At 43.9% G+C, this 20042-nt stretch overlaps 1 protein-coding gene across 2 annotated transcripts in view; it reads right to left on the bottom strand.

Moving 5' to 3' along the window:
• The window catches only part of NUP62CL (nucleoporin 62 C-terminal like), a 724508-nt gene that overhangs the window by 214429 nt on the left and 490037 nt on the right, over positions 1–20042 (bottom strand). For both annotated transcript variants that reach the window (XM_069613059.1, XM_069613058.1), the window contains exons 8-9: positions 18650–18794; positions 18417–18466 (exon numbers count right to left, since the gene is read on the bottom strand). In XM_069613059.1, coding sequence (XP_069469160.1) covers positions 18417–18466; positions 18650–18794 — 195 coding nt within the window. The remainder of the gene's footprint in view (positions 1–18416; positions 18467–18649; positions 18795–20042) is intronic.

The following is a 20042-nucleotide window of genomic DNA, read 5'->3' as shown; positions in this document are numbered from 1 at the left end:
TACCCAAAATCATGACAATTGTGACCGAGCCTCACTTCTGCACCCTTACAGTAGACGTCTAGTTTATAGTCAAGGTATCTCTCTTAAACACAACATTTTCTTTTGTTCAAGTTCAGTTCTATAGTGGTCAAGTTTAGCATTGATGTGAACCAAAGTGCTATGAAATTCTTCCTTCGAAAATAATGAATTCGGGTGATCGCACAATTCAGAAATATGTATCTCTAACCTAGAACGGTTCTTTGATAACTCCTCTATTCTCAGTAAAATTAGATCCAATGCACACTTATTTAAATTGGTCTACCAGCTTTCTAGGAAATCTCTATGCTCTTTACAAATTGTGGGTTCCAATTGTAACATAAGACCTCTAGGGATTCTTTTGGCTTTATAGTACAGTGCCAATTTACTGGCATGCAAACTTCAAATGAAGCTTGTGTCCTAGCCATCTCTCTAGAGATCTAATCAAATTGTCAGGCTTTTCAGTAAAACATAATTCTCTATCTGAGCAAGACAGTAACAAGTATGCTCAACAATGACTGGTTTTAATTGACTAACAATTCATACTAAAGAACATTTGGCGAGGTACCTTAAAAGTATATATTATGCCCTAAAACCAAAGTTGTGAAAAGCTGAAGTTGCAATGTTGGTCACATTTAACTAGAGAATATCCTTTGCAAGTTGCCAGTGCACATCAAAGAACGCAATTCAGATAATTGAGATACTATCAAATATAGCAAACCGAATACATGTCTAATGAATCCAACAAGATAGGGAAGAAGATTAAATGAAATAAAATATCATCCAGACTGAAAAATTGTAGGGGCAAATTGAAAAACACTGGTCATTCGTAAACTGTTGCTTCAAATTCAGTAATAGTACGATTATGGACCTGGTCTTCGCAAAATGATTTACAGTTGAAAATGTAATTAAAAGCTGCTATATCAGGCACTCAACTAGGAAGGGCCAGAGCCATACACTTTGTGCCAACAGGGATCAAAAGTCTATAGATCTAAAACACCTCACGAAGCAGATCCTGTTGCACTCTATACCTTGGAACTGCATACAATTATCGCCTGTGTGAGGAACCTGAGGGAGCCCTCACTTGTTTTCCCCCAGTATCCTCTGCTCAAGTGCCCAAGGAAAAGCCATGGCTTTTGGATCCCAACCTGGGGGGGGGGAATATGCGAGGGAGGATAACCAGAGTGGAGAATTGGGGAGTGGGGAGAGGACGTCCTTCGGTGAGACATGGTATCCCCAATTTCCCTTTCACCACAAACCCTCCATCCCTCAAGCCTTCATAGGCTTTTGTCAGCGCTTTCCTTGTGATTCCCCAAAACACTTCCGAAAAATGGCATCCACTTGGCACTGGGACGAAGAAGATCACTAGCCCAACACATCCTCATTTTGAAAAAACGAACATCTATCAACCCCAGCCAAGTACTTGGTCGAGGAGGAAGACAACAAGAGTAAGGCAGGATGACCGCATTGCTGGTGAGCGGTCTATTCCTTTTTGTAATGGTGATGGAGGCGGGTGCTTTAAAAGCTGGAAGTCAAAGCTAAATGGTGTCAGCTGTAGGAGCACGGTCAGAGTCCGTTGTATGCAAGCAGACCTCTCTGGTGTGGCGGCGTGGAAGGAGGAGCGCTCAGGACCTGTGAAGCAGTGCAGAGTGTATGCAGTAGGAAGTGAAGGTAGAGGGAGTTGGAGGCCAGTGGCAAGCCGTGGAATGCAGGCCGGTGGGACAGAGAGAAGCGGTTAGGAGTATCCTGCTTCGTGGAGGAAGCTCTGCAGGTGTGTGCGAGCCACAAGACGACTGCCAGGAGAAGACGTGAGCTACTGCACAGAGAAACAGGAACCGTGGCGGCAGAAGACGTCATGAGGTGCCGTAAGACTGACCAGTGAGTGCAACCAGGAAACGGGGAACACCTGGCTGGCAGGCAGTAATATAATTAAAGCAAGGCAAGGCATTTCAAATATCGACGGCAATGAAAGCAAGTTAAAGCTAACAAAAATCACTTTGAACATCGAACAAAATGAAAGCAAAGCAATATTGAATACCAAATGAAATGACAACAAGTTGGGAACACTCTGGCATATTGAAAGGAGTGAAAGAAAGATTGTGAACCGTACACTGAGGGCAAAGGTTTGGACTGCATTGAAATACTAAACTGCATTAACTGAAACCAGTGCTAGCAAAGCACAGAGTTGTATGCAGATGACAAATCCAACATTGGCCATAGCCAAGAAAGTGCAAAGAACTGTGTATCACAAGGAAATGAGCATTGGCAAGAGCCAAGGAAACATAAGAAGGTGTAATAAGCCCAAGGTGGTCAAACACGCCACAATAATGTGCCACGAGAGTCTGGCACATGTGACTGAAGCAAACGTCACTGCTGAGGAGAATCAGCGAACTGGGACTGGCATTAAAGGAAAAGCAGACAATCAAGGGTACCGGTTGCGTGACCTGTAATTGGCGGACCGCGTGGTTCGACAACTGCGCCTAGACTGGGTGCCCTGAATGGAAAAGCCATTGGAAAACACCCATTCCGAGGCTTGTGTTGTGCGAAGACCTTGTTGTGGTATTGAAATCAAGTGTTTTGAAAGCTGGAAGAATTGAATTTGGGGAAGGGAACCGCTGATTTTGAGAAACTACTTTGAACTTGAGGAAGGGGAGATGATTACAAGCTAAAGAGCTAGAAGAAGCTCTGAACTTTACTTTGAACACTATTCCTTTTTGATGCAGACATCCCTAGACATTGTATGCAGTTATTTGTGAGGGCAAGTAAAGGTTTCTGACACAGCCTGACTTAGACTATCCTTAGTTTTCTTTAGCTAGGGCAATCCCACCTTAGCGTAGGGCAAGTTAGACATTCATCCACCCTGCCTTTAAAGTTTAATAAAGTTGTGTTGAGAAAACTTGAACCTGTTGTCTTTGACTCATGATGCCTTCACACCTGATAGTTTCACCACTGAAGTTCAGTGTTCTAAGACAATTCGAAGGAGGGGTAGTCCATTAAGGTCAATGGGCACGACCAACCCAATTAGGAGCAGGGATCTCCAAATAAGTAAAAAAGTAATGAATTGTAAAAAGAAAAGAAAAAAGAATACCCACTGCACAGATTAGTGACCGCATTACTGTCAGTGTAGTACAATTTCATAAAGTAACTTCATCAAATTGAAAAGTAGACAACGGTTAACCTTAGACCCGCCCACTTAGAAGTGGCCGTTGCACTGCATTTGGTGAAGCAGCCGTTTTGCTGCATTTTTTTTTAGGGTTGGGGGTAGGCCCAGCCTACATCAACGCCCATACAAAATGCTGCAAACTAATGCAGAAAAAAGACCCAGGCAAGCAGATGTCCCTGATCTGGTTAACTCTCTATGCTACATGTAGCAAAATCTATTGTGAAATCTCAGAGGACCAAATAAGTAGAAACCAGCATACAATTTGGCACTGGAGTAACAATGGGGAAAGGAAATCAAGACTGGGAATGATGGATCAGACGTAACAACCAGTAATGAGTTTGAGGTGCAGTACAGGTCCATTTTTCATCCCATGTGGCATCCGGAAGACATATAGGTGGACTTCCAGGTGCAATTCCTGAACAATCTACATACCATAGTGTACTATGGCATTCCTGCTGAGGCATCCTTGAAGCTTCTCATTATACTTGCACATAACGATTATGGACTCTGCAAACAAGTGGGCTATCCCCACCATACAATAAGATGCTGCTATCAATGCCCCTCAAACTGTACCTCTTAGGGGTTTATTGATGTATGCAAAGCCAGATACTTCTCTTTCCTGTCATATGACCCGTTACAAATTCTTGCCTGTGGAGGGATAGGGGAAGGTTATTTGTTGTGGAAATCCAACAATGTAAACAGCACATATGTATATCACCCTTTACTGTTGAAAACTATAAAGTGTTAAAAATGTGAATATCTGAAACATGTAGCTGTGCCTATGAAGTATCTGTATGTTACGTTGAAGAAAAGGGGGAATATCCCTTTTCATTGGAGATTAATGTAACCACTTATTAGAAAATGTATGTCTTGATTTTCACAAACCTCATACTACAACTTTAAAAACATTCTAGATCTTGGAAGCTTGCAACTAGGACCTTAGCCAACTTATTTATTCACAGAAAGAGAATGCTACGGTCAAAACAAAATTCAAGTCCCCCCCCCCCCCAACCCTGCAGAAATACCACAAAAAAATCAGTGATCACAAGCTTGAGCCCAGCACAACACAGTATTTTTGCACCTTTGAAAAACTGACTATTGTTGAGCTTGAGAAACTATTTACGTCTACCAACTTCTCTGGCTCACACTTGGACGCTTCCCTCATCATATACACACCCCACCCAGTTAGCAAGTACAGTAAAGGCCATACAGGATATCAGAGGCAAGACCATCCTTGAAGAAGTGGAGATGATGCTAACATTAAGCCAATGAACCACCTATCGGTTAGTAGTCCTCTCCACTGGAGGTGGTCACAAAAACCTAATAGTACCTGGAGATTTTGGATGGACTTGTGCGAATGACCTCTCCACCTTCAATGCTTGCCCAATGCCCAGGAGTTATGAAAATAGAGAAGTTAGGCACAGCCAAATTTATCTCCAATCTTGACTCAACTAAAGGGTAACTGCCAAGTTCAGCTACCTTCCTCTGATGAATAAAAAGCTACATTGAGTGCTGATGGGCTTTTTCATTCACTTCACAGTCCTCCCATTTGGGTTACATGTGGCACCTGTCACCTTACAAAGATTGTCGGACATTTTACTGCAACTATATAGAACCCTCAGCAGCACTTAGCAGGTTGATCATCATCATATCCAGCAACACCTAGGCCCATCACTTATACCCTTTGTCATAAAAAGATGATTTAACCAGCTCTCAAATGTCATCTAGCCCAGAATGCGGTTAAGTAGCTAAGGTTTTAGGTGGGTGAAGGGCTTAGTCAGCCAGAGGAAAAGGAAGCAGGGGCTATCTGAAACAGGCCTACAGCTGCTACCAAATAAAATGGACCTTAACCCATTCTTGGGCCTGAGGGGGCACCAAGACAAGCCCCAAGTGAATTGTGCATGGTATTCACAGTAGGTCAAATATTGCTGCATTGCAAAAAAAGAAATACTTTCAATGCATTTTTGCACCAGGGCAAAGTTTGCCCTACTGTTACTACCATTCTGTATTAACACTAGGGTAAACTTTGCCATGTTGCAAACATCCATTGAAAAAATAGGTTTTTGCCCAAGGGCCTAGTGCCAATACCATGGAAAAGTGCACTTGCCATGGTGCAAAGGTTTTCTAATATATAATATGGCAACTTTTTTTTTGTTGCACTAGGGCATATTTTATCCTAGTGCGAATAATGTGCAAATTTGGAAGGAATAATTTAGTGGGGTATAGCAAGCAAATTGAACGTTGTACCACATGACTAGGTACTTACCAAGTAATCTACGTTTTGCCAACTTACTCTTAAGAGATTTGCCAGCTTACTCTTAAGAGATTTGTATCTTAAGATAAGAGTTTATGATGAGATGTACTCATTTGTCTATTGATGTGTGGGAAACCTGCATAAAAACAGCGTTTGAGTTTTGACTTCAGTTCAAGAACAGATCATTGTCTTTCCTAAACTGCCAACATCTGTTGTCCGAAGAAATATAGATAAATTACTGGAAAAGAAGTGCAGCCTTTGGTGTTCCAAAGCAATACAACCTGTGTTTAGACATCTTAACTGCCGAAGAGGTTGTCCAGTTAAAGACGGGCTTTGCCTGAGAATGACAAAGTATGTTCCTGCTACAAAGGCTTCTTTGAAAGCAATCAGAACAAATAAAGGAATTCCTTGAGCTAGAGGGACTTTCATCCAATGAGCTTAACTAAAAACATTTGGATACATAACAGTAAAAGGAACAGTAAGAAAAAGGATGACTAACATGTGTGACAAGGCCAGCAGCCTGGCCTTGTCAAGAAGGGAGAATGCCATTCTAACCCCCAGGATGGTGGAAGTTGAGGCCCAATTCCTGCCCCTGCCTCTTTGCCCCCCAGTGTCAGTCTGTATTTGTGCTTTGTACAATTGTTTAACACAATGCTGCCTACATCAAATGTTCACCAAATGTTCAGTTTGTTGCAGAAATCCCAAAGACATCTTGACCGAACCGCTACCAAGAACTTCTTTCACAGGCATTTATGCTCCAGGAACGGCAGAAAACCATGACCTGCATTGAAAAAAATCCACCGGCGGCCGCCCAGTTACCAGGGTGCGCGCTGGAGCAAAGCACAAAGCCAGAACGTGTAGGCCCGGCAGGCAACAGAGCCGCACAGCACGGTACTGAGGCCATGGAGACAAAATGCAGAGCCTGCTCGACACTCTAGACCACATGGGACACTAAGTGGACTCAGAGCATCCCCACACTAGTACTTACACCTGAGGGCCACAGGACCAAAGCCTCATAACGAGAGCTCAAATGTTCACCCTCTCGGGCAACCAATGCCGTTCTGTGGGGCATCCGATGCAGTGAACGAGTGGATTAGCCCCTTACTTGTAACATTTTCTCTTTCTGTCACGTATGGGGCGGGGAAGACCAGGCCAGATTGGCCAGGAACAGGGGCCCAATCCAAAAAAGAGGAAAGAGCATAAAAGGACAGTGTAGGAATTGTGAGTTGTTCGGGTGAGGTTGGAGGTAGTGGCAGAACAAGAGATCAGCAGAAGAAAGGAGGAGCTGATTGTGGAGGTGAATTCTGGTGAATGTGAGGTAGTGTATAGTGAGTGCAAGTGGTACTGCAGTTTGAGTGCAAGTGTGGCAAGTGAGTGTGTATGCTACTGTGACAAGTGAGTGTGCATGCTAGTTAAGAGCAAATATTTTAAGAAGTGACTTAAGTGTAGGGTACCAAGTGAAATGAGGATAGCCAGTAGTGAGGGAGTAGTGTGTAGAGAGTGGTAGTAAGGAGGAGGGAGTATTGGTGTGAGTGGGATCAGTGGGAGGAGAGAGGAGTGGAGAGGGAGTAGTGGCATGGAGGATGGAGAAGTAAAGCAAGGAGAAGTGGGGTAGTGGATGAAGGAGTAACATCAAAGCGACTTGTCATGAAAAACCTGCAAAGAGGGTGGAAAGCTCTGCTGTGAACTTTGAACATTCGAAAAACCTTTCTTTGGGACGAAAGCCAAGTAGTTTAGCCAAGCCAAGCCAGAGTGGAGAGGCCATTTTTTCTGGTCTATTTTTATTAATTTTTTCAAAGTGGTAGGGGGCCACATAGCAAGTAGGTTTTGGACAGAAAACAATATTAATGTGGACATTTGACGAGCAACCTTAGTTTAGTTTGTTAGGTAAGGAACCCCTATCATAGCAACAGGGTTAGACAGGCGTTTTACTTTTGTATTTAAATAAAACATTTTGAACATGCTAAGACCGGGTCCGACTCCTCCTTCTGGTTCACCACAGCATACAAAGTAGTTATTATTTAACATCACCTTTTAGTTCAACAAAATATATATAGTCTTGGTGATGTCACTCACTAGGGGAGGTTCAAATGGGAGGTACAAACAGAGCATGTGATCAATTTCCCTGGGGATGGGTGGTTTCATCAGAGAGAAAGTACACTCATCACAAACAAATCTCACGCTCGAAGCAAATCGGGAGGTAGGGGAGTCATTTTAATGCATCATACAATTTGGATTAGAAACCAATAGAAAATACTTGCATCAAGCAAGGGATGGAGTGAAGTGTCTATGTATGGCATAACCCTATAGCTAGCAAGGAGATCCAAACAGACACACCAACAAGAGTCGAAATGAGCAATGCTGTTGGCAGATTCAGAAACCATTTTGAGAAGGCACCACCTAGAGAAGAACAAAAGCAGAGGGAGTTGTGGATGGTCAGAAGGAGGGGTTGGACACAACATGGACATTTTGTTGTTATTTTAAATAATAAAAAAAAGCCTAGCTTGCCCTATCGCTATAGGTAGGTGCTAGTCTTTCGTGAGGAAGTCAAAAATCAAAAACGTCCTCAGTCCGAACCTAAAAGGTACTTGACCCTACCACTAATAATAATAACTAAACTGGGCACAAAAGAATCCCTCTCTTCTGGTGGCATCCGCTTTGCCTTTTTGTCTTGCAGCTCCTTCCAGGGTTTTCTGGTTTCAGAGAAGTTTATATGTAAATGTCTCTTGTATCCCAAAACCACTCCTGAGGATGATGATCTCTCTTAATGTACTCTCTCTTTCATGAGCTCCTGCATCTCTTCCCAAATGGTGAGCTTTGTTTTCCTGATCCAGTGGTCCTTAATATTGTTCTTTTAACCCCTTATGTGCTAAGGACGAGCCATATCATCCTTGGCACTACGTTTTCAGTGCCAAGGATGAGATAGCTCGTCCTTTTTGGCACAAACTCTAAATCCAACCCCCTAGGCTATGTGAGAAGGTTCCTCCTCACAGCCCTGGGGTTGGATTCCCTTCAGTGTCACGCCAGCATCCGTAAAGCACGCCGACATGACAATGTACATTTCACTGCTGCAGGCATTTCTGGCTGCAGCAGTGAAATGGAAGTTAAGTTCCTCCCTTGATCTCAGGCATTTCTATGCCGTTTTGATCGAGGGAGGTGTCGTTGGAAAGGGGAGCCTCTATGTAAGTGCCCGCCCTCCCCCCGGTCCCTATAGCACGGGGCAGTGCATTTTGCGCACCCTGGGGGCAGATGGGCACATTAATGTGCCCATCTGCCCTAGAGAAGGGGGTAAAAAAAATGCTCTTTTTGGTGGGGTTGTTGTGAGGAGGCACACTAGACCACCAGCGATGTTAGCAATGGAAAGGGGGGTGGCCCACTACCCCCACCCCAAATGGATGGGGCATCTCATGTAGCCCTCTCTGGGGGCAGATTACTGGTGTAATCTGGCAATCTGCCCCTAGGAAGGGGCACATGTGCTTTTAGTGGGGGGTGAGGGTCACTAGACCATCAGGGATGGTTTTTATAGAAGGGGGCAGTGGCCTGATCCCCCCCCCCCCCTGACCCAAATGGATGGGGCATGTCATTTATCCCCTAGGAAGGGGCAAATGTGTATTTACTGGGGGTGGGGGTCACTATACCACCAGGGATGGGTTTTATAAAATAAATGGGGATCTGGGGGGGGTGGGGAGGGGGGGAGGGGGGATTTTGCAGGTCCCCAAATGGATGGGGCATGTAATTTAGACCTCCCTGGGCGCAGATTGGCATGTAAGTTTAGTGGGGGGTGAGGGTCACTAGACCACCAGGGAGGGCTTGAAAGTGGGGGTGGGGGACGGTGGTTGGAGCGTGCTAGTTACGATTTGTTTTTGCTGGGCTGACCACAGAAATGTTTTTTGTTTCGTTTACAGGTTTATTTTACGCGAGGAGCGTAATATGTTATACAAGTCGCTTTTTTAAATTCTACGGTTAGGGCCCATTGTCAGTTGGGTGGGTGGGACTGGGGCTGGACTGGTGGTGGTGTGGGTGGGAGTGGGCAGCCTGAAGAGGTATTTTGGTGGGCTGGGACACAATAGCAGGATCAGGCCACAAATTGCCCCCCATGTCAACAGAACATTGGTGTTTCCCTGGGAGCGGCTGCCCCGGCAGGGTCCCCATCCCACCCAGGAGGGGAAAGCTGTAACGCATTTTTTGTCCCTGGCCTTGGGCAATCCTGTCCCATGTGGGTCTACCGTCCCCAAGCACAGTGGCAGTCCCAGGGAGCCCTTTCTCAGAGGGAGTAGCTATAACGCAGGCCAGTCAGAGCTCCAGGATGGTCGCGGGTGATGTCCCTGGCCTTGGGCGGCTGTCTCCCATTTGGATGGACAGCACCCAAACTCAATGGCTGCCTGGGTGTGCCCCATCAGGGTCCCCACATCCCTTCCTGGAGGGAAAAGCTGTTAACACAGCCCAGTCAGAGCTCCAGGCTGGGCTTGGGGATGGTTGACCCACATGGGGGATGGGTGCCCAAGGCCTGGGACATCACCCTTGACCATCCTAGGTTGAGTTACAGAATTTCCCTCCGGGAATGGATGAGGACCCTGCTAGGGCTTCTTGGGACTGCCCCTGTGCTTGGGGATGGTCTACCGACATGGGAGATGGGTGCCCAAGGCCAGGGACATGACCCCCCCCCTCCCCCACCAGCACCCTGGAGCTCTGGCTGGGTTGCGTTACAGATTTTCCCTCTGGGAAGGGATTTGAACCCTGCCCTGGCTCCCTGGAACCAGCGCTGGGCTTGGAGACGATCAATCCCCATGGGAGACGGGTGCCCATGGCCGGGACATCACCCCTGACCATCCTGGAGTTCTGCCTGTGCAGCATTAGAGCTTTTCACTCCGGGTTGGGATGGGGACCCTGCCGAGGCTCCCTGGGACTGCCGTTGGACCTGTGGACGGTCGACACTTTCTTTTCTGCCCAGGTAGGTGCACCCACACATGCGAGGTACCGTTTTCGTCGGGACACCTGTAGGAATGAAGGAAGGTAGGACATGTGTTGTTGGCAGCGTGTTTCGATAGTTTCCTAGTGGCAAATGTTTAAAAAGTTTGTTTTTTTCTGTACATTTTAGACTTTGCCAGGGCTTTTGGGTAATACATTCATTTGCGCAAGTCAGACCCCTGTGGATTTCCCACGGTTGTCTTTTCAGAAATGCATGCTGGATGGCAGTGGTTTAGCCTTTGCCCTTTCTGCCATGGTAGGTGCCCCCACACATGTGAGGTACCGTTTTCATCGGAACATCTGTGGGAACGTCGGAAGGTAGGACATGTGTTGCTGGCGGCGTGTTTCAGTGGTTTCCTGGTGGCAAATGTCTGAAAACTGAGTTTTTCCCCTAAATTTTGGACTTTGCCAAGGCCTCTGGGTAATACATTCTAGGGTGATTTGCTCAAGTCAGACCTCTGTGGTTTCCCACAGGTGTGTTCTTTTGAGAAATGCATGTGGTTCCCTGTTTTCCTTGGTGGCTGCGACACCCCAAACCCAAATCTGTGGGTTGTTCACAAAGCCAGATCCAGTCTTCCCCAGGGCATTTGATGTACCCGTGATTTGACCTTCTCGCTTTGCGCCCAGATAGGTGCATCCACACATGTGAGGTACCATTTTCGTCGGGGCACCTGAGGAATTTAGGACATGTTTTGTTTTCTCTTGGTTTGATAACATCTTCATACATTTGCTACTGCACTTTGGTACACAACCCTTTCATTTCCCAAATGTAACCTACATGTAGTCGCTGCTTTAGGCACTGTACGCTTTTGTAACCTGCACAAGTCATCTACCCTTCCAAGGGTATGCCTGTGCTCTTTCAAAAAATGTATGCTTGCCATTCCTCACCACATTTTTTCCCCTTATTTACACATGCCAAGTACGTCTGTTTAGGCAGTCAGCATAAAAATCCTGTGCACCATGGCTCAGTTTTTGGCTTGTGGTATTGCTTGTTTTGTGAAACATTACGATTAATGTGCGATTTCCTAACTAGAAGAGTTGTGTGAATGTAGCAGTGCATTGCTTTTCACAATATTCACAGAAGCCATTACACCTTACAAGCCCAACCATGTCCAGCACATAACTTTTCGGTCATTTTTCCAACTTGTCCCCAAACTATGGGAATTTTACCTACATAGTTGTTGCATGACCTGCGCAAATGACCCCTTCCTAAATTTGGAATTTTGTCTACTTTTCAGAAATATATGCCTTTCCGTCTTCCCATTCAGCTTTCCTACCCTCCTCTTCCATTCCGTCCACGCATGTCCTACCTCTCACAAAGCTGATGGTAACCTTATAAAATATGTTTTTTTGTTTCCACTCAACCTGTTCTTGGAAAGCAAAAACAACTAACCATTTGTTCCTAGCTCTCGCAAGGAAAAAACCACAGGCTTCTTTGTACATCATTTTATTGCCATTTTCTGAAAGAACACATTTGCTCTCTTTTTTGTTATTTTCTCTCACCCCCATACAGCAAACTAGGATTCCTTGGTGGCGTTATTACTGCCTACATGTGGAAGAAAAGGGGCCAAATTTAGCCCAGATATCACATGTAACAAAAAGATTACAAGGGATTGAATGGCGACATACCTAAATCACCAAAAATAGGGCTTTGCACTGGGAGGGAAAACCATACGTAGTTAAGGGGTTAGGTATAGTCTCTTAAACACCTTCCTTTCGTTCTGCGTTGTTCCTCCACTTATTCGTTTTAAAAGTTCCCCATTTCTGAGATGGCTTTATAGAGTTCCTTCTTTCTTGATGTATTTCACAGTGTACTCCCAACTCACAACACGTTTCACAACTTAAAGGGGTCTACCCACCCTTTAACAACTCTCTCTCTTGAAATAAGTTCTTGGGGTTCTCTCTCTTTCCCCACAATAGTGGTTTCCACTAGGCTTATGAATATCTCCCCAGATATCAGTTTCTGCTCATTCGCTATTCTGCTCCTACATGTATACCAATAATAGCACCTTTGCTTACTTATTTTCTCCCATGGCGGCAGCCCGCTCCTCCAGCACACCCCTTTACCGGCATCAACGACAGATGACTTTGCAGGGCTTGGCTCAGGCTTGTATAGGTCAATTTCCTCTATTCGATTTCATCTCTCGGTTGCTGCGGTCTCAGCTTCTCTGCAACTCGCTGCATTTCCCGAATGGCAAATGGTGAAAGCTTTCCTCACTTCCGATCATCCATGTTTCAGCGTAGTTAGGAGGGCCACAAGCCCACCACAGCACCTCCGTGGTCATGCCACCTATTGGGACAGTTCCTCTGCTTCTGTCCTGACAACAGGACTCCCGCTATCTGCCACGCCACTCCTCTTGTCTCCGTATTGCCTTCCCTGCTTTTCTGAGTGCCACGGGCTCTGCGGCTACACTCCGATTTGCGTCTTAAGAGTCCTGCCATCAAGGGGCTTCCCCTGTGTAATGGTTCCCTCTGCTCACTTTGTGCCTCGTCCTATTTACATACTCGCTTCTTAAAGTGAAAGCACTTTTATTTTCAGATAACGTGTTTGTTTCCACATTACCTACACCCAAACAGAAGGAGGACACAGTGTTTTAAATGCAAAGCAGTCCCATGTTTGCAGATAAAGTGCCCTGCACATGGAGTTGCCTTCGGGAATTGGAGTTCTTGTCCCCTAAAGGGGAGTCACTCCCAGTGAGGTCCCACTTGCCCAGGCCCCTAGGGAGTGTCTTGCAGAGCGGGCTCACATCCCTTGGCTCAAATGGGATGGCTACCCGTTTGGGGGAAGGGACGAATATTCCCACTTCCAGAGTGCAGCACTTAGAAGCAGAGCCAGATTGTGATTACTGGGAATAGCTGTTCGCCCAGTTGCCATGGAAGTGAGGATCGATTCCGAGGGAGCCACCCAGACAGAACAGTCCGATTACCCATCTGCCTTATGTCCATTTAAAATGTTAAAAGGCAACAAACGGATCCCCTTAAAGAACATGTACATATTATATCCATTAGATATTCGAATATCATAGGGGATATTTACCTCTTGTAGATCAAAATACTTTAAAACTTTACTCCCTTTGGTTTTCACAAAAGGAAAATCATATCTTGGTCTATGAATTAAATAGCACAACAAATTTTACTTCAAGATCTTTTTGGACTGTGAAGACCAGAGTGTAAATAAGTCTGCAATAAACCTGTATTGTTTAGACCTCAAAAAGGGTCCAACTGGATGAAATTTGGAATAGGATTCCATAGAAACCAAACTGGATCAGGTTTTCCCCTACATTTCCCACTAGGAAATAGTGTAATTTAAAAACAACTGCATTGTCATTTTAATAAACTAATAAATGAAGGTGATTATCATAAGTGAACACATCTGACCAATAATTGCACGGCTTGTATATTTTTATTATTTCGATTTCTTAAACTTGTGATAGTTTGGCATGCTAAAAGTTACTGCTCTTTTTTCCAACAAATGTAAACTGATATTAAAATGCTACTGCTATTCCTGTCTGTGGAATTTAACACCCGTGAATGTAAGCAAGATATTACTCTTAATAAAAATCCAACTATTGATTGAAGGGTGTTTGTTTTGAATATGTAATGCAAACTAAATGGTTTACATGATTAATTCCAAAGATAAAACCAGGCAAACTGTACAATTTATTATGTTTGTATTTGTCAGTGTTTCAAGTGCCTTTCCCTTCTATTAAGAGCGGGAAGACGCAAATAAATGGCCTCATGATAGAAATGTCCAGAGTCAGGACCCGGTCAATTGAAAGTCACTATTGAATATAGCGCCCAGCACACTTCTGGCCTTAGGTCGCACTATCAGGAATATAGCTCCTAGCATGCTCCCTGTCAATCTATTGGAAAATAGTGCTAAGTAAGCTTCACACACTGCTTTCAGGGGTAGAGCACACAGCATAATTTGGTTACTGGTATATAGCGTCTTTCATGCCCTGCATTTTGCACTGTGCTCCAGGAACATGTTACACTGTGACTCCAGGAATATAGCAGCCCATTATCTTCACAGGCACTTGCACTGTGCCTCTACGGATATAGTGCCCTTCCTGCTCCACATATTGCACTGTGCTTCAGAGAAGTAGCTGCCAGATTGATTTGCAGGTAGCACTGAGCCCCCCTGGGAAATAGCTCCTCTATAGCTCTGCAGCTGATCCACTGTGCATCAGGGTTATAGAGACTTGGTCGCAGTGAAGTTGGAGCTTTGACCATCTCATTAGGTCTTTCAGCTTTCTGTACTGTTCCAAGGATTCCAACCACTTCCACTCTCCCTTGCAGGCTTTTTACATTGTTTTCCTGTTTGGTAATACTTTCAGCTGTTGGTTTCACGCTACTTATGATGCTTTAAAACCCTGTTGTCAATTTGGTAGTCAGACATTGAACTCACCTGGGCTTCAAGCATGCGGGGTCCGAGTTACTGAAGCCATTGCCCAACTTGCTCGGGCTCCATAAACAGTGTTTCAATGTATGCTAGTCTCCAACCATATGGGCTCCATAGTGCTATCTCAGGGCGTTTCATGAATCAAGTAGCTTCATACTCATGACATGCTATGTTAGGGGGCATGAGCCCACCCACCCCCTCCACGAATGTGGAGCAGGGTCTCGTGCTGGGGTTCATTTTGTGTTGAACAGAAAAGGTCCTGCAAATGTCGATGGTACCCTAGCACTAGGAAAAGCACCCAGTTAGGTCAGTACTCCAGGCCCACAGCACTTCTTCACCTCTCTTTGGTCAAGACTGTGAAAGGACTTCCTCACAGTACCAAATTAATTCAAGAGTGCTTTTGTACTGCCCCTACTAACATTTTAATGCTGGATCCCAAGGATCTGACCATGTTCCTGTTCTTCATCTTCGCTCACTTTTTAGAGAAAGTCCTTTAGTCCGCTGTCACTGCACATCTACAGAGCTTTATCGAATATTGTGGACTATTGTCAGGCATGGTTCTGTCTGTGGACAGAGGCAGACAGCGGTTGTGGAAATTATTGATACGAGGACAACTATGGCTGTGGTGCAACGTTACTTCCAGATCTCTGCAACATTCGAGTTTCAATGTGGTACAGTCACCTTTTTAATCTCCAACCTCTTGCCAAGATCTTTACTCCTAATGAATGCATTTCATTTTTCACACACACAAATAATATCAACGTGATGCTTGGACTGTACATCAACAAATGGATATCAACAAGCTTAGAAAATGATCCAGATAAGTGGGAGCATTTTACTCCCATTTTTTTTATTTGGGAGTATAATTATTTTAAGGGAGTAAAAAAGTAAGTTCCACCCCAATGAGAGCATTTTCAAAGATAGTAATGTTTTAAATAAATGCTTTTGCATCTAGTTTATACGTGCTCATTAAAAGATACATGTTTACCTCTTCAGATTTCACAATAATAGGTTTCGCCCTGTGGCACTATGTTTAATGCTGGCCCATGAGCTGTGTGGTGGAAAGCAGGGGGACATGCTCCTGTGTGTAGTTTCCTATTTTTTGGTGGGCGTATTTTTACTCCCCATTTTTCTTTTTTGGGCGTATTCACCTATTTTTAGGGGGTTAAGTGGCTGATACTCGCTTATCTGTGGGGATGGGCTTGAATATAACACTGCTAAGACTTACGTTTTGAGTATCTCCATAAAAAAAAAATATTGGAAAAATAACATATGGTCCATTCTTAAGGTCCTCCACCTGCTCCTGCTGAACAGGGGCGTAGTCTGGAGTAATTATGGATAACTAACTTTATATGTCTGGCAAAGCAACAGAATCCCGTTTCACTTAGATAAGGATGCTATGAATATTTGGCATTTTACTTTCACAAAGCAGGCTCATTAACAATCTTTTTTAAGGAAAACCTTAGAAATCTATTTTTATATTAACTCACAATCCCAAACCTTGATACGTTGCAGCGTAAACCTGCTTCTCTTTAGTTAAATCAGTACCAGGTTACCCTCGTGAGGGTGTATATTTAATGCCAGCGTAAAGTCTATCATATGTTGGACTGGCATGTGAGAAAAGACCTTTGAAAGGAATTGGAGCCTGGAAATGGCAAAATAAATGTGTTTTCATTTTCAAAGTTTCCACATCTTTTGAATTGACCATACAGATCTTCACTGACTAACAATGTATTCACTTATTCATCCAACGAGATATTTTCCACACACCAACTTCTATTATTATTACTGCGAAGGACCACAACCTTTTGATATTGCCAGGGTCTAATGGGCTTATGTGGTCTGAAGTTAGTTGCGCATCTGCAAAAGCTGCATTAAACTGCTTATCCTTTTGCAGATAATCCCTTAAACATTTGATACATGCAGTTCTGGAAACTTTTGACCAAAACCGTCCATATTCTATTCTTTCTCTGGAAGTTGCTTCTGGGTAATTGGAGAAATTCAAGATGGTAGCTGCATTATTTGCAAAGTCTTGCTCCTTTTGATCGCTTCTGCAAAGGGATGCATCATTCACCACCTTTCATTTTTTTTATTCTGACTTGGAGCAAATGATAAGAGAGGAGAAAGGTAGCATCACAAAGAGGGAGCCTACTTCCCTAGCATACTCGCAGTTTGGCACCATGAAGGCACTCTTTAGACCGTTTCCGCTGAGGATTCGGTGCATTGAAGCAAAACAAACTTAAGCATCATTTTATCCCTAAGCTTTTATAACAAATTACACCTTATGGATACCAGGTTTGACAGCAGAGCAAGCTATTTCTTTCTAGTATACCAAAATCATTCTCTGCCCCCTTTATACTTCTGGTGTGATTTGGTTCCGTTTGAGTTACTTGCAATATCAAAAACACCACAGGAAAAGCAGTGGCATTCAGTTAAGTAGAATCCACTCGAAAGACAAAGTCCAAGTTGTTCAAAATAAAGCCTTTTAACTTTTTTCTTTAGTCTTTTTCAACCTTCTAAAACCATTAAAAAAATAAAGTGTATACAGTGCAAAGCTACCTACATACCACCATCATGGATTACAGTATAAAATATCAATGCAATAAATGCAGTTTGAAAGAAATCGCATTAAAGTGCAAATTCAAAAGGAGCCACTTCAAAAAGTCAAACTTTCTGGCTGGGAAACGCCCCACCATCAGGAATCAAAGTACCTTATTCTAGTCAATGTGCCACTTGTAATATCGAGCACTGCCCTAACCCAACCCGTACCCTCATTGTAAACCATTCTTTCCGCATATGACAACTTGTTGCCAGCTTTGTGCATTATAGAACATCAATAGAAAACATTCACCCGGACCATCGTCACTGTTGCAGTCTTGGGATTACAAAGAATTAGGAGTTAGGGCTATGGGAACCAGCAAAGGACGCTTGGGCATATAAGTACGTTGAGAAGGTGTTTACTGTTGTCTGGGAAGTAACTGACTGCTGTGGAATCCCTGTCAAGTGGCGTTGCAGACAACCTGCGGATCCCTCTCTCCCCCTCCAAGAATAGATCAATGCTTGAATGTGTTTGTTAAATACAGAAACGTGATCGGGTGATTGACCTCCCTGAATGTAGGACTAGAACTACAAGCAATCATATTTGTGCATTGTTTTTCTAAATAGGAATAACTCAAACGATTTCAAATAGAATGTAATAAAAAGGATAAGTGAGCTCACAACAGGAGGGTGGGACAACTCCCAGTTGTATCACACCATGAAGACCACCACAAATTCCGTAAAGATCCTCAGATTTTGATACACATGATCAGCCCATTTTAGGGCAACTAGTATTACCTGCATAACGAGTGAAAAATGAATCTCCATATTCATAATGATCAAGCTCTAAAAGAACCAATAGGATTGAAGCAGTGTGGCACAATAATGTGAGGTAACATGCAACATAATATTATTGGTAAGCAACTGTACACAAGATGAAGCATAATGCATACTGGACTGCGAATAGGAAATATAAGGAAATATAAGAAACGAAGCCACATTAAGAGGGTGTTGGGTCAACAAACAAGAACGGTTAATAGGAAAGAAGTATATAAAAAAAAACCTTTCTACATTACCTTTTCTGATCCAGCTTCACCTTCTCCACCTCCCTGTGCAAAGTGGTAATCTAGAAATGTATACAATGTTTAACTGTAAGTCAGTTTAAAAGCAAACTGTAAAAGTAAAAACTGAAGATTACAAACACAACTTTTGTGAATGGTCACTGAAAAATCTACAAACATTAATAATCCAAGAGATAATCACCCTAATCAAATCTTTCAAATCCTATCTAACAATATAATTGATTCACCTTTTCACCATTCTCGATTAGGGTCCGGTCCCATGCATTGACCTGGGTGGCCTGGTGTAGAAAATGTTTCTCCTGGTCCTCCAGTTCCAAGCTCCATTTATTAATAAGACCTTCAAGCTGGGCATAGGTCATCACTGGAGGGGTGCTAGATAATAAAGAAGTGACCTGTAACACTGGCTGAATCACCAGAATGATAATGCAACATTACACCATTGTGTTATCTTATTTATTTTAATAAACAATCTCTAATAAAAATCTGTAATGGTCAAACAAAACAAGTTATTTTGTTAGAGCAGTTTTAGACAATTCTGCCTCAGTAAAGAAGTTTCAGCTTTCCTAGACACAGCCATTATCAGGTGTGACTAGCTTTTTAAGGAGGAACAAAGTTAAGATTCAACAGCGGCATCCCTAAACATTCTCGCTTCGACTTCTGGCCAACCTCTGGGCAGTGGCTAATATGCCATTTACCACGAAGTTGTTAGAATCTGTGGCATGTTATGTAAATGCAAAACCACCGACTATGCAAGAAATAGTTAATGTTACTCACCGTAGTGACCACTGAAATCCTATTCCGTAGTCCGCTTTTCTCCATACTACTGGGATGTCGTCCCTACGGGGACAAAACCATAGCACTCTACGTAGCAGAGATAGTAAAGTGCCTTTCGGGAATCGGGCCTTAAAAGAACTTAGTGGAATAATGATTAGCAGGAAAGAATAATGTGCCGCATGGATGAAAGTGGGCTGTAGACTACAGTAGTAACTACGGTGACCAACTTACTCCTACATCTCGTCCCCTTTCCTCCATTCTCATGGGAAATTACCATGAAACATGAATAAGGCATGAGGGAAAAATACACTGGAAGAGAAGACAATCCAAGACCCACAAAGGTTTCCGCTGAACCATGGCCAAACCAGGCACCAGGTCCAGAGTCCGCATCCAACAAGTAATGATTGCAGGATGCTCCTAGCGTGCACATGTCTGAAATGCCACTGAAGCAGCTTTTAACCGGACCAAGAGGGCTACCGCCGAGAGAATGGGAGCCTTAAACCACCAGTGCAGGTCCTCCATCATTTCAGAGCTATTGGGACCATGGACATCTTTGGTTGAGAGACTTCGCTTCATCTGGCTCGCTACTGCAGGTCGAAGTAGAGGCTTGCATGGGTCACCACAAGACCAAGTGGCTATGAAGACCAATGGCGGCTAGTTGATGCTGCATCTTACAGCATACCAGGATGCATGAGACCACACACAGAGCGATTTACTTTGGTGGCATGAGAAACCGGGCAAGTGCCACTGACTGTCAAAAAGTATTTCCAAATGTCTGCTTTGTCTGGTGCAATCAAGGTCATATTTAAAGGCCTGGGAACATCTAGGTAGTGCAGAGCCCTTTGG

The sequence above is a fragment of the Ambystoma mexicanum genome, chromosome 5p, assembly GCF_040938575.1.
Source record: "Ambystoma mexicanum isolate Mex_15411 chromosome 5p, UKY_AmexF1_1, whole genome shotgun sequence".
Lineage (NCBI taxonomy): Eukaryota > Metazoa > Chordata > Amphibia > Caudata > Ambystomatidae > Ambystoma > Ambystoma mexicanum.
Note: the sequence above shows the minus strand (reverse complement) of the source record. Positions and strands in the feature narration are given on the sequence as shown.